A 13978-nucleotide genomic window follows, 5' to 3' on the forward strand; every position below is an offset into this window, starting at 1 on the left:
TGGTATATAAGCAAAAATTGGCTTTCTGGAGAGAAAAACTGCAGCACATTTTAGAAAGCAAATGGGGCATTGCAGCCACAAACTCTCTGTGTGCTTCTCAGGGTGAGAGCAAACACCTCATGAAGCACAAATAACTTCCAGGAACTCGGAGGCAAAGTCCTGCCACCTTTTTCCAGGAACAGAGCAGCCAGAGCTCACAAGAGCTGGGTGGGAAGAAGATAGAAAGAGCCCATAATGTTCCCTGTGGAAGCAGAAAATCCTTCTTTCTTATTTCTGGAAACTCTTCTCAGACAATTTATGGGTGGATGCCTCCACATTTGAAGGTTTTTGCTACCACCTTCCATTACTATAACTGTAGGAAGAAAACTGTCTTGCTACTAACACTGCCATGCCTGCAGAAACACTTCATATGTGTTTTGAGAGGTTGACAGGGAGCACTTGACTGACCCTGACCACAAAACAGATCTGTGAGGGAAGGGAGTGGGATGCTTTCTGCGTTAGATAAGAATAAACATTTGTCAGAAGTCTCAGCATCTTCTGCCTGCCATATGTGAGCCTCCTCCGAGGATCTTCACCATGCTCATGTGATGGTGAATTCTGTGCTGGAATCCTGGGGCCAGGCAGTTGCTGGTGTCCTTCCTGAATGAGGAGTGGGGTTTGGAGCCTGCTCAGATCCATTGCAGGGCAGAAGAGTGAAATATTGACAGGCTGAGAGAGCTGGGCTGGGTCAGCCTGGACAAGAGAAGGCTCCTGAAGGGGAGACCTGAGAGCAGCTCCAGTGCCTAAAGGGGCTGCAGGAAAGCTGGACAGGGGCTTGGGACAAGGGCCTGTAGGGACAGGCCAAGGGGAATGGCTTGAACCTGCCAGAACAGGGGAGACTGAGCTGAGCTCTTAGGCAGAAGCTGTTGCCTGGGAGGGTGCTGAGGCACTGGCACAGGGTGCCCAGAGAAGCTGTGGCTGCCCCATCCCTGGCAGTGTTCAAGGCCAGGTTGGACACAGGGGCTTGGAGCAGCTGCTCCAGTGGAAGGTGTCCCTGCCCGTGGCAGGGGTTGGAGCTGGAGGAGCTTTAAGTTTGCTGCAACTCAAACCAGTCTGAGATTCTGTCATTCTGGGACAGTCTAGACTTGGAGGGATGCTTACCTTCAGCCCACTTGTATGCAGGGTGGGCTCTCATGACAGGAGTCATGGCCTGTAAAATCAGTGGTAGCTGCTGGGATACACAGGTGGGAATGAGTGGCTAAAAGAGACAGAGGAAAACTTCGCAGCCTGGTGAGATATCAAAGTCTCTGTTCCTGTTGGTTGTCACAGTGTGGCCAGACAGAATACAAGCTTGTGAGAACAAACAGGATTTTTTCTCAGTGTTGGAAAACTGGTGCAGGGCTGGAGCATCTGTCAGAGGCAATGTGAGCCAGGCAGAACATGGCCCCAGGCTGCATTTCCACCTGGATCCCTGATGCCCCTTTGGCCTTCCCAAAGCTTCCCAACTCATCTCCCCTGCTCAAGTGTGCACTGGACCATCTGCTGTGATGGACTCCCAGCCACCGTGCTCAGAAGAGCAGTGGTGCATCACAATCTTGTGCAGAAAGGCATGGAAAGGATGGAGAGGGAGCTGCATTCCTGGCCCCTGAGGCTGCCTTACTTCCCTTCCCCAGCACCTATCTTATCTCTGCCTCTTTCTAAAATAAAAGGAATAGAAAAATGAACAACATGAAAAAGGGAGGAGATGATAAAGAGTATCTGAAAAATTAACTGTGTCCTCATTTCGGAGCTTTGCATGGTAAAAAGGAGGCAAACGGCCTTTGCTTCATTAATAAATTAAAATATTAAAAAGGCTGGGTGCCTCCTGAACTTACGCTTTTGTCATGGACTGAGAAAGCTCCTAGGAAGTGTTCTGCAAAAGGCTATTGAGAAGCTATCCAGGGATACTATGAAGGGCCAGGGCAAATCAAAGCTGGGAGACAAAGCTTGGTATCATGCTGTTAATGAAGACTTGGGCGCAGTCTGGACAAGGGATATTTGCACCTTTGCTTTTGTGCTGAGACCAATGGCACACAGCTGCTGCCAGGCTGGAATCAGGAATGATCAAAGTCACATCGCTTCTGATTTCCTTTAGCTCCTTAAGTCTTGAAGGTTTGAGTGAGAGCAGTTCTTGGGAGTGCTGCTCCTGGGAAACCTGCATCCGAGCCAGTGATGATCAGAATTCCCAGTGATGGGGATGTTTGGTTTGGCACGTTAGTGGTTCTCCTTTCAGCATCGGTTCACCCCTTGGCAGTTAGCAAAATATGCAATTGTTCTTCTTAGTAAATCTTTGCCAAGAAAGGCTTAAGACTTTGATGCTGTTATAGGTGTTATGTTCTGTTATACCCTCTGCTTGCCATTAACAATGGAACCGTGTGGTGGGGCCTTGATACTTGTACATGAGGGTAACAGTAGGGCTATGTAGCATATATGTGTATATAGATACACACTCAATAATGGTTTCTTTGTTTTCTTTTCCTTGGCAGGTCCCTATGGAAAGGATATTTATCGAAGTGGAGGGCCAGATCTCCATAATTTCATCTCCTCCGGGTTTGTCACATTAGGAAGAGGACACACGAAGGGTACAGTGGAAACAATTTTTTGCTAAATAAAAAGATTGTTTTAAAGAAATAATAAAAAAAAGAAAAAAAGCTATAACTCAGAAGCTGGGTTCTGAGTGCTGGGAGGTAACAGTATTGGACTGCAGTCTGTAGATTTAGCCTAGCTAATATCACTGCAGGTAAAATACTGTGCCCCTGGCAGAACCTTTTAAATCCTAGCAAGGGAGATGGTGGGAGTGTTGAGTCAAGCAGCCAGGCTCCAGACTCCACTCTGATTTTGCAGTTCAACAATTTAGACTGCTCTGTGTTTTCCTGAGTGCATGGTTGCAAACACCATTGTGCTGCTGTACTTCTCAAAGGAGAGGGAAGGATCTCATGCTGTCCAAGGGGAGGCAGGCAGCACTTGAAGAGTGCATTTCTGGATTTCTTTTGTTTGACTTCTGGGCTTTTTTTTCTTTTTTTTTCTTTTTTTTGGGCGGGAGGGTTATGATGAATATTTTATAAAATTATTTCTTTTTAGGTCCTAAAACATATATTTTGTGTGTTCATATAATCTGTGATATAATGTACAAACATGAAATCACGAAAATATAAGTATGCTGCTCTGTGTATGTTCTGTGTATATGTACTGTATATAAAATCTATGTTGAGAGACAGTTGTAGCTCTATTAGACAAGTAACCGTATAACCCAGGAGTTGTGGTGACACAAAAGCTGTGAGATCTGACTCAAAAGTAGCTGGTCACCAGAACCCCAGCTCAATGTTCGTTTTCTGACGTTGTTGCCTATTTGGTGAGTTTTTTATAGTGAGACTGTGTTTGGAGCATCTTTCTGTTCACACCCTGACCGAGTCACACTGGTGCTCTGGCAGTGGGTTTGCGACACGGGGAGTGCAAAGCATGTGCCATGCCAGTCCTCGTCTGGTTCTGTGTCCTGCTGACTTCTGAGACTGTTGTACATTTATATAGACGCAATGTATGTGGAGATACCTATATAGACACAATGTACTGTATGTGGAGATGTGTCCATGTGCTCACCTGGTTGAATGCACCCGTGTTGTTCCTGTGGATGACCACCACTCACAAATTATTAAAAGACCTTTCTTTTTTTCCCTACATTTCCTGCACTTTTTCCAAATCTCCAAAGTGTCATCCAAAGCAGTGTCGGTCCTGTAGAACTGTCAGAGAAGAAACAAATCTATGTATATTGTCTGTGTATGTCTGTGTGTGCTTAAATAAAGTTTACTGAGGCTGAGGCAGCACCCGTGGGACTTGTAATGCAATACCCTGCAATTCCAGCCTGGCACTGCACCGATGGAAGGAAAGCAGAGAAAACCACCATGAACCTTCAGGTGGGCTGGGAACTGAGATGGTTCAAGGAAGGACTCATGGATGGCATTTCACACGAGGTCTCTCCCTTCCTACTCCCCATCCAAAAGGGATTTTACAGTCACATCCTATCACATCAGGCCTGACAGTGTATTTAGGGTGAGATAGCAAGTGTACCCTAGTAGAGTTATGGTCTACAGAGTGGTGTGTCCTGATAGCCATCATCAAACACATGGATAACTCTGGGCAGGCCCATAAAATCTGCCTCTTTGTCTCAATTTGAATTACCGTCAAGCAGTTTTCTGTACAATATACTTTTCCCAGTTCCTTCCCAGCTAAGAATAAAACTTGCTTTCCTTCTAGAACTGAAAAGCCTCAGGGGCTCTGTTCTGTAGATGGGCCAGTGGTTTCCACACGTTTTCCCACTGGAAATTTTGCTTGAAGCCCCACAGAGCACATTTCCTATCCCTGGGAAGGTTGGGAGAATGGGCAGTGGGAGTCCAGATTGTTCCTATACCAACAGCCATTAGATAGGGTGGTGCTTTTCAAAGGGAATAAAAGCTTTTTATTAACTGAAGAAATTAAACTATATCTTGGCTATTTATGGACATAAAAGAATGAATTGGCCTTTGAATTTATGTTTCAGCTACCTGTTAATTCACATTCTATTTGAACAGTACCATAATGTTAACTTCTAACTTCTTCATAGTAAATTCACATATCCAACTATGACAACTTGGTGATTAACATCCCCACATGTTCTGCAGGCAAATGGCCTTGTTTGCTTGTGCAAATGCAGAGATTTGTTTTTGTGCTATGATTTGTGCTGTGAAAGCAGGGACTTTGGATGTAACAAATTACTTAGGGGCCCTATCATTGGGATTGTGTCCTATATCATTGGATTACTTTTCTAAATAGATTCCCTGTGTTCATTTTTCACTGGGAACCCAGTTGTATGTGTAGACAGGAGAGATGAGTGCTCCAGCAAGTGTTGTAGTCCTGAGCCTCATGCTCAGGACTATCATGAAGCTCAGCAGCTTCATACTCAGATTTTGTCCTATTTCAGCTCTAGTGCATGTGTTATAATCTCCACCTCAACTGTCATTAGCCAAATAACCTCCCCTGCCTTGTTGTTACACCACCGTGGAGGAGGGTTCTGCTCTTAGACTGCACAAATCCAATGAAGTTTATCTCAATATTTCTTTGCAGTGGGAGACACATTTTTGGTGTTTTCTCAACTGTCTTCTGTGCTGTGGCAGAACTCCAAGTGCTGAGTAATATTTAAGAGCTAATCTATTTTGGGCAGAAGACAAAGATGTGAGACATGCCAAACTACCATGGATACCAAATCAGCATATTCACATGTCTGACATCCACAAGCTCCGGCAAGATTGTGATTTATGATTCTTACATGACACTCCATTGGGCAATGCATCACTCCCTGGCATTTAAGTCTATAAAACCACTGCATAGTGTGTTCTTCAAACCATGGTAAAAGATTTCACTGTCAGTCTGTCATGATGATCTAGGAATGAATCCAGAGTCTTTAGGCCATAGAAAGTCTCCATGATGAGACAGGAGACAGGGCTAATCTCATCTAATGGTAGAGAGCTGGAAGTTTGACATTTTATTTGGAGGTAGGAGCCTTCTGTTCCGTATAAAGACTCCTGGGAGACATCAGCACCTCTAAATAGGTGTTCACTGGATGGTCACTAGACACCTCTTCACCCCCTCTAGCAAGAGGGAAGTTATGGGGGGGTAGGTCATTGAGCCAATAGAGGAAGGCAGATGAATCCTTCCTACACTTGTTGATACAGGAGTAGCTACTATTGCTCCAATTGCTGTAGTAGTTGCTGTGAGAGGGCAGTGCTGCTGTGAAGCAAGTAGGAATACTAAAGACAGGAGTTTCCACATCCTTCTCTGCACTAACCTGATTTACAAAGCAGCTTCTTCAACCTATTCTCTGTGCAAGCATCCTGCTACTCTCAGATATCTCAACTAACATGGGCTGTACTCACTGTCCTGCCAGGGCTCTGCTCGGTCACTCAGGATGGTGTAGAACATAACTGCAACAGCACATGGAGCAAGCACCCACGTGAATATTCAACCACAGTGAATAAAGTTCCCAGTTGAACTGAGTGCTAGGGGTCAAGGAACAGTGAGGTAGGAGGAATATGGGATTTTAGACTGCATGGTTGTCTCGTACAGAAGACCATGACTTTTTCTACTTTTCCTTTCTTGTAAGTTTATGCCAGATCCTTGAGGAGGAGCAGAGGTAGGGCTGTGACTTGAAAAGCATATGTGGAAAACTCAGAAAGCATCAAGGGTCCTCACAGCCTGCCCAATAACACTGTCAGAAATGGAACCTCTCACTTTTCGTTCAAGGCTGCAAATCTTTATTGTAGCTGGATTCATGGGGAGATGTGTGTGTTCTGAGTTAGGGCAAACTGTAACGATAGGACAAGGGGTGATGGGTTTAAACTTAAACACAGGAAGTTCAGGTTAGATCTAAGACAGAAGTTCTTCCCTGTGAGGATGCTGAGGTGCTGGCACAGGGTGCCCAGAGAAGCTGTGGCTGCCCCATCCCTGGCAGTGTTCAAGGCCAGGTTAGACACAGGGGCTTGGAGCAAGCTGCTCCAGTGGAAGGTGTCCCTGCCCGTGGCAGAGGTTGGAGCTGGATGAGCTTTAAAGTCCTTTCCAACCCAAACCATTCTGTGATTCTATACACAGGAGACTCTTTTTTCTTCAAGTATCCCACTAAAATTTGCACCTAGGATGTTATCCAGCAGTGCCAGTAGGCAGGAGGAAAAATAAGCCCTGTATCCAAGTCAGTGTGATGTGGCTGTGAAAGCCTGACTACATTGCTGCTGGCATCTCTGTGGAGCTGTACCAGCATCCTGCAGTGTGGGCAATGTGAAGGTGGTGTTGGTGTGGAGAAGCCAGCCTGGAGACTGAGCAATAAAAGCTACCCACATTTTATCTTGTGGTACTTGATGCAGATATGGCAGTATCTACAGCTTGAGTGTGGGATTTACCTGCCTGGGCCTCTTGTTTTCCCTAATCTGCAGCATTGTTGTACCTTATCTATCTGCAGAGTGGCTCAGGGCACTCTCTTGATGGTACAGCCCTTCATGTGAGGTACAGCTAGGCAGCTTGAGCTGGTTTTGGTTGAGTGCATGTGCCTGGTCTGTAGGAGCATGTCATATGGCCTGTAGCAGGACCTTACACCCAAACCGGCATCATGCTCCCTGGATACAACCTCATAATAATGATCCCTCTCTGTGTTACCTGAAAGGACACACAGCATCTGTATACAGGTGAGATGTCAGATGCTGATGACTTGTTGCTTTTTCACAGATGACAATCTCCCTCAAATCAGCTTCTTTTTGGTGCATATACAAAAGGGGCAAATTGTTCTTGTTCTAGTCTCACCTAGATTTGTTTTGAGGACACAGATCATATGTCCCATGGTGCAGGAGCAGTGGATGATGGCTGCTGCCACACAGGTCAAGGTTTGGAAGCTGCAGGGTTTTAGGTGAGATTTATTGCAAGAGATTCCCCAAGAGTAAAGCAACAGCTTGCTTTATCTGGCAGTTTAACATTTGGGTTTGTCTGTAAGAGAACCTAAGGCAAACATGGAAGAGGACAAAGGCACCTATAGATCATACTTAGCAACCAAGATCTTCCCAAGCTGCTTCAGTGCCTCCACCAGCTGAGGTGGGTGGCAGCTCCACTTTGTTGTCTTCTCCCCCAGGAGCTCCAGTATTTTCCAGCACCGTGTCTCTGCTGCTCCCACTGGAAGGTGCTGCCTTCCCTCTGCACAGAGAGAGAAAGCTCAGAGTAAATGACTCGTGAGCAAGTCTGTTTGCCCAAGACAGCACTGCCAAGTTCATGCTTGTGCAACTAAGGAAAGCTTGTTGATGGTGGTAGGGCTGTGGGTCATCCATGTCAATATGCGAATCAGGTAATTTCCTTCCTGAAATGCCTTGATCTACCCATCCATTGTGTTCCCTCATTTGCACATTCTTCCCACCTTTCCGGGGTTTTCTGCAAGCTGAAGAATATCTGTGTCAGGCTTTGTATTTTATACATGACAGATCTGTATGCAAACTAGTCTTTGTGCAGACATCTCAGTGGATTTATAACAGTCAACATGCTGCAAGCCTTGCATACAGACTAAATGCGATGCAACATGGTAAAACAGGATTGGGTATTTGCACTGGCTGACACCGCTTCCTCCTTTTGTACACACATTGTACTCATCCCCATTTACACACACCACTTTTCCTTTTGGGGACCCTGTGCTGATCCCCTTTTACAAGCATCAGCTCAGGAACCAACACCTTTACTGGTCCATTAGCATGTAAATATGATTCAGAGATGAATGGGAGGAAAGAAATTTGTGACTTTAATCGCCATTAGGAGCTTGAGGATTCTGGTTCCTTTCTCCAGCACTGCCCTGGTTCCTTTCTGTCATGGCTGCTTCCTTGTCACTTGGCTGACAGACTTACTTATGTTCCAGTTTCTTTCCCAAAGTGCTGTTTCATACCCTTAATTTGTTATTTCGGGGTCTTGAATTACATCTCACAATCAGCGTTGACCCAGTACAGATCCAAACCATGCAGTGAATCAGCTCTAAGATGGAATTTACTGCCTCACCCATCATTAGTAATCCGCACTTGTGGTAGATTCATTAATACAGGGAAAAAGGGAAGTTTAAGGGTCATTTTTTTCATACCTGCATCTGTAACAGGCTGTGAATAGATTATGTAAAAATGGGGGGTTAGGTATGCTGGGTCCTTTCTCTCATTAAACACTTGTTTGTTAGACATTTTGTTATCAATGAAGAGATATCAAGCCAGGGCCCGCTGCATCCCAATGAATCATTTTATGTTCATCTGAGGTAATACCTAATGGTTTTGATGGTGTCTCGCAGTCTGTGTGCTAAAGATCACTTGCATTCTGATTTCTGATGAATTGCAACTATTGCATATTCTGGCCCCTAATTGTATTGACTTGAGAAAAGGATCATTGGGATGTGGGAAGTGCTTCATGGCTTTGCAGAAAGATTCCATGATGCAATAGGGCATTTCAATCCGCTCTGAATTATTTAATCGGCTCCAGACGCGACCATCCATTTCTCAGCAGAGTCTGGACAGCCTCTTTTTTATAGCCCTCGGAATAGCTGGGTGGGAGGAGAGTGGGAGGTCATGGAAACCATACTGATGCCTACTTGCTGTAGGCAAGGAATGGGGTGAACAAGAGCAAAACCACATCCATCCCTGGCATCACCTTCTTAAAGGGTGCTGAATTAATGGAGGTGATGGGTTTGTGCCCTTCTGTCTTCTGACAAACTGGCCACAAACCTGGCCTAAAGCACAACCTGAAGAGGCTGTTTCAGAAAACAGCTTTCCAAGCTTGTGTCCCACACACTGTGAGGAATGAGCAGGAGGAGGATTGGCAGCTAATCTGAGAGCCTTCCTCAAGCTGATTAAGGAAAACAGCAGAGAAATGACCACAAGCAGGGCATGGAGCACATGTATCACTGCTAAAGCAGGAGATTAAGCTTCCTGTAGCAAGGAGCCCACACCTGCTCCACAGCCAGCTATTAAATGGAGGCTGCTTCCTGCATCACAAAAGCAAGCTTCTCCAGCTTCTCCTGCAGTCAGAAGTCAGCATCATTTTGCATGTAAAGGGACACTTGTCAGCTGGAGATCACCACCTCAACTGATCAATGGCACTTTTAACTTGACCTGACCAAAGATGCTCCATCCCTGACAGTGTTCAAGGCCAGGCTGGACAGCCTTGGTTTAGTGTGAGGTGATTTAGTGTGAGGTGTCCCTACCCATGGCAGAAGGGTTAGAACCAGAGGATCTTAAGGTCCTTTCCAACCCTAACTATTCCGTTAATCTGTGATTCTATGCTTTCTGGAGGACATGGACAGGACTAAAATGGGGAGAAGGGATGCCAGACAGGTTGGGTTGGTTCTTCTTTCTCATTGAGGGACAGTTAAACTCACAGCCTTGTGTCTGGGGAAAGATCACCCTGTGCTTTTCTTCGTGTGCACATTCAGACTGGGATTGTGTTTTGCCAACCAGTACTGCAATATGCAATATTCATATCATCACAGACTGGTTTGTGTTGAAGGGACCTTAAAGCTCCTCCAGCTCCAACCCCTGCCACGGGCAGGGACCCCTTCCACTGGAGCAGCTTGCTCCAAGCCCCTGTGTCCAACCTGGCCTTGAACACTGCCAGGGATGGGGCAGCCACAGCTTCTCTGGGCACCCTGTGCCAGCGCCTCAGCACCCTCCCAGGGAACAGCTTCTGCCTTATATTTTTCCTAATTTTTCCCAATATTGGAGCTAAACTTGCACCTGGCAATTTGTGTAAGGTGTCTGACCACCAGCATGTGGTCCCCTTTACAGACCCAGGCATGCACTGGGGTTTGGGACTAACATTCACCACTGCCACTGCTGAGATCCTTATGCTTCCATGTCAGTGTGAATCACGGAAGTTATCACTCAGCTCATCCATCTGTGGTCAGTGAATTATTTTGCTGCCCACTTCCTTGTGCTACAAACTCCAAGGCATCCAGCTCTCTGCTGAGATCCCAGGGGTGGTTTCAACAATGCAGTACTCCAGGATGGATTTCTCTTCTTTTTGCTGTGTGTTAACAAGATATCAAAACAAATTACAGTACCTGAGAGGAGAAGAAAAAAGCCCTGCCTATTATCAGATGCCCTTTCCCAGAGAGTCTGTCAACTTTCCATGATGTTTTGGCAGATCCCTTTGAAAACAGAGCTGAAGGCTGGTGAAAACCTGGCAGTTACAGCTCAGCTATCTATGAAACAGGGAGCTTCAGCTGCATGCCACAGACTTCTCTTTGAAGAATGTCTCTGTCTATATTTATTGTCAAGAATTGATGCATAAAAAAACCCTTATGATTTCCTGCTACAGTGTCACTGAGCATCTCAGGCTGGTTATTTCCCAAAGAGAGATTTTAACTGAAATGCAGAATCAGCCTTAGAGCTGGCATACTGCTTCTGGAGCAAGTCGATGGTCAGTCTGAATCATAAATAAGAAATTGGAATATTACAAAGGAATTTGGAGATTCCTGAGTGCAGATAGGGGGATTTGCAGAGGGATCTGTGGTTCTGAAAGCTCTGTGATCTCACTGGAACAAAGAGATTCCACGGTCAGATGAAGAACTTGGGCATGCCCAAGAATCCACTGCTATAGCAAAACTAGCGTTTTACACAGTTTATCTTCTGAAGTTCCTTGGGAGGAACATTGGCTCATTATCAGAGAAGTGTCTTTGCAGACACAGGCCCCAGGTTTGCTGTCCAGATGTGCTTTCTAGATATGGTACTCAGTCACAGGGAAATTACTTGGTCTTAGGAGCTTCAGTTTATCCTTCAATAGCCAATATCAAATTGTGGACAATTGTAGGGGGTTTATACAACAAATGCCACAAAAGTAATCACAGACAATCCTTGAGAGACAGACTTGAGCTTACTGATTGACTTTTCCTACTCTTTGAAACAGATTAATCTCCATCTCTTGATGGCATGCAGGCCTTTGGCTGTGGCTAGTTTGTATTGTGGCAGTGTCTAAAGGCCACTGGTTGAAGATGAGAACCATTATTCCTAAATGGGGACAAACCAGAGGGAGACATGCTTCAGACGTCCTATTCATTCTTGTACTGGATTTACAGGTGTCCAACAGCTGAGTATCTGCTGAAGCAGAAATTATGAGTCTCACAGTTCACAACATCACTTTGTTGTCCCAGACCTGCTTTTACAGAGCTGTGGTTCTCCAGTCATTTAATTCCAGTTCTGTTCCTCAGCTGGAGGAACTCTTCTTCGTATTATTCCAAAACCAGTTTTGTTTAATACTGCCATGACTTTGCTGCAGGTGTGGTGTCCACGCTCCAAGATGTGCATAGTAAAACAGCAGAATGAGGGCTTTTGCTATTGCAGGTGGTTTGCAGTCAAAAGAATAATAGCACTCTCTTTGTCTAAGCACAAAATCTGTCTCTTTTAGTGCATTGGGCCTTTAACCTAACCTTGGCTGAAATAACAGAAGTTGAACTGTAATCTGCTGTTGTGTAAGGCCTACTGCTGTTAGCACCACTCTGCTGGTGCAGAGAGAGCAGAAGTAGACATTTTCTATCCTTTTATTTTCCTGTGAGCAGCAGTTGCATCCAAGCAGGGCTGCTTTACTGTGCCAGGACAGGACAAATCCTGTAGGTTGAGCACCTCCTTCCATATAGATAGTCTCATAGTCACTAATGCTGGTGACATTTGTCAGTGAGCCATTAATCTTGCACTCATGGGGCTGCAAGGACACTTCAGAGGTCTGTAGTGAAGCCAGATGATTCCTACCCTCTCTTGCTTAAAGTCAGGCTTGTACTTTCAGCTAGGCACCAAAACCCTTCTCTACTCAGAGCCTATGTATCTCATCGATGCTGATGCCACAGACTGAGGTCACCAGCAGGACCAGGATGGCTGTTGACCTGCTTCTCTTCTTCATCATGTGCCAGGATGCTCCATGTACTGCAGCCAGCAGTTTCTCTCTGGCACATAGATGAAAAGCCTTGCTTTATGTGGAAGACATTTCTAACTGTTGAGTTACTCTTTGTCCACTCAGGGAGAGACAGAGCTTAGTGATTTCCCCCCTGGCAGAGTGGCATTGCGGTGATTTGGTTTAGGTTATGAAGTCATGTTGTAGCACACTGGTTTTATGGGCGAGGGAACTCTGGGCACTGCAAAATTTGCTGCTGTTCTTCATGCACAAGAAGTGCAGAGCTCCCAAGGAGCAGGAGGGAGATAAGGGGATCAGCTGCACTACAATGTCCTTTGTAACAGCTTAGAGGATGAAATGAATTTACAGTTCCCTATGGCAGGAACTGCTTCTGCTGCCACAGCAGTGGGTAGGTGGTTGAGTCAAAGTGCTTCAGTCCTCTCAGGATGTGAGGAGAAGGAATGGGCATCCTTCATCTGTCATTTTCCTGAAGATGGAGATGAGTTGCTACCTGGGGGTTCTCAGGTGATAGGGCAAGCAGGTTCTCCAAAAAACACTAAGAGAAGAACAGATTATCCCAGGACTGTGGACTGGAGTGTGAGCAGAGCATTTTCTGCTTGTTTGGACTTTCGAAAGCAATCCCTGCACCCTTCCAGCAAGATGTCATCTGTTTGGAAGAACACACAGCACTGATTAGAGACACTGGGCAGGTGAGGAGAACTTGCACTGAGTCCCCCAGCAGCTGTGCCAGCACCCCTTTGAGAAGGCTGAGCCCCTTCCCACTGCTGGGCTTCTGTCTGTCACTGGGACAGCAGTTTCCTTTCTGGCAACATCTGTGTTTTTCCTCAGAACAGGAATAAACTCATTCTGTCATTCACAGTCATCAGGTTGTGGCTTTGACATTCCCCAAGCTCCTGAAATCCTTCATGCCGTGGCCACCACACTCCTAAAACAGATGCCCACAATCACTGTGTATAGCAGCATGCCCTTATTTTCTTATATGAAGGCAATTACAATAATTTCTCCAAAGGTTTTCCTGGACAAGGGCATCATTTCCATGTAGTGCCTTGAGGCTGCTGCTGTCATGGAGTAAAGCTGCCAGAATGCAGATCTGTGGCAGTCCCTGAGACTGGAGGGTGTATTAAACCTCCAGCCTCAGAGTTTTCTGTCTGATGGGTGAACAGCAAGCAGCACCTCTCTTTCACTGACTCTCCTAAATTAGTGGCACAGAACAGAAAGCAGTGTCTCAGATGATGAAATGCCCGTAGCAACAAGAAGCATGGAGCAGGAAGCCTTTGACCAGGAGCGGATCTCTTCATGACAGTTTCTCTGACTCTTGGATAGTCCTAGCATCAAGAGAATGAAAAGAGAAACTGGGTTTTTGCCAGTAATTCATATAGCTGACATACATCTCCTGGATGACAGCCTAGTTCCTCAACTGAAGAGCTGATTCCAAGCCCACTTTCTGCCGACGGTTGGTAGTTTTTAATTGATTTCAATGGCACTGGCTTGGACCTGCTGCAGAAAATAAACTTATGTATGGCAATGC

The 13978-nt window shown here is 45.7% G+C and overlaps 1 protein-coding gene across 1 annotated transcript in view; it reads left to right on the forward strand.

Moving 5' to 3' along the window:
• The window catches only part of SHISA6 (shisa family member 6), a 224954-nt gene that overhangs the window by 56458 nt on the left and 154518 nt on the right, over positions 1-13978 (forward strand). The window contains exon 3 of the mRNA XM_034067781.1: positions 2505-2600. Coding sequence (XP_033923672.1) covers positions 2505-2600 — 96 coding nt within the window. The remainder of the gene's footprint in view (positions 1-2504; positions 2601-13978) is intronic.

This window comes from Melopsittacus undulatus, chromosome 11, assembly GCF_012275295.1.
Source record: "Melopsittacus undulatus isolate bMelUnd1 chromosome 11, bMelUnd1.mat.Z, whole genome shotgun sequence".
NCBI classification, from domain to species: Eukaryota; Metazoa; Chordata; class Aves; order Psittaciformes; family Psittaculidae; genus Melopsittacus; species Melopsittacus undulatus.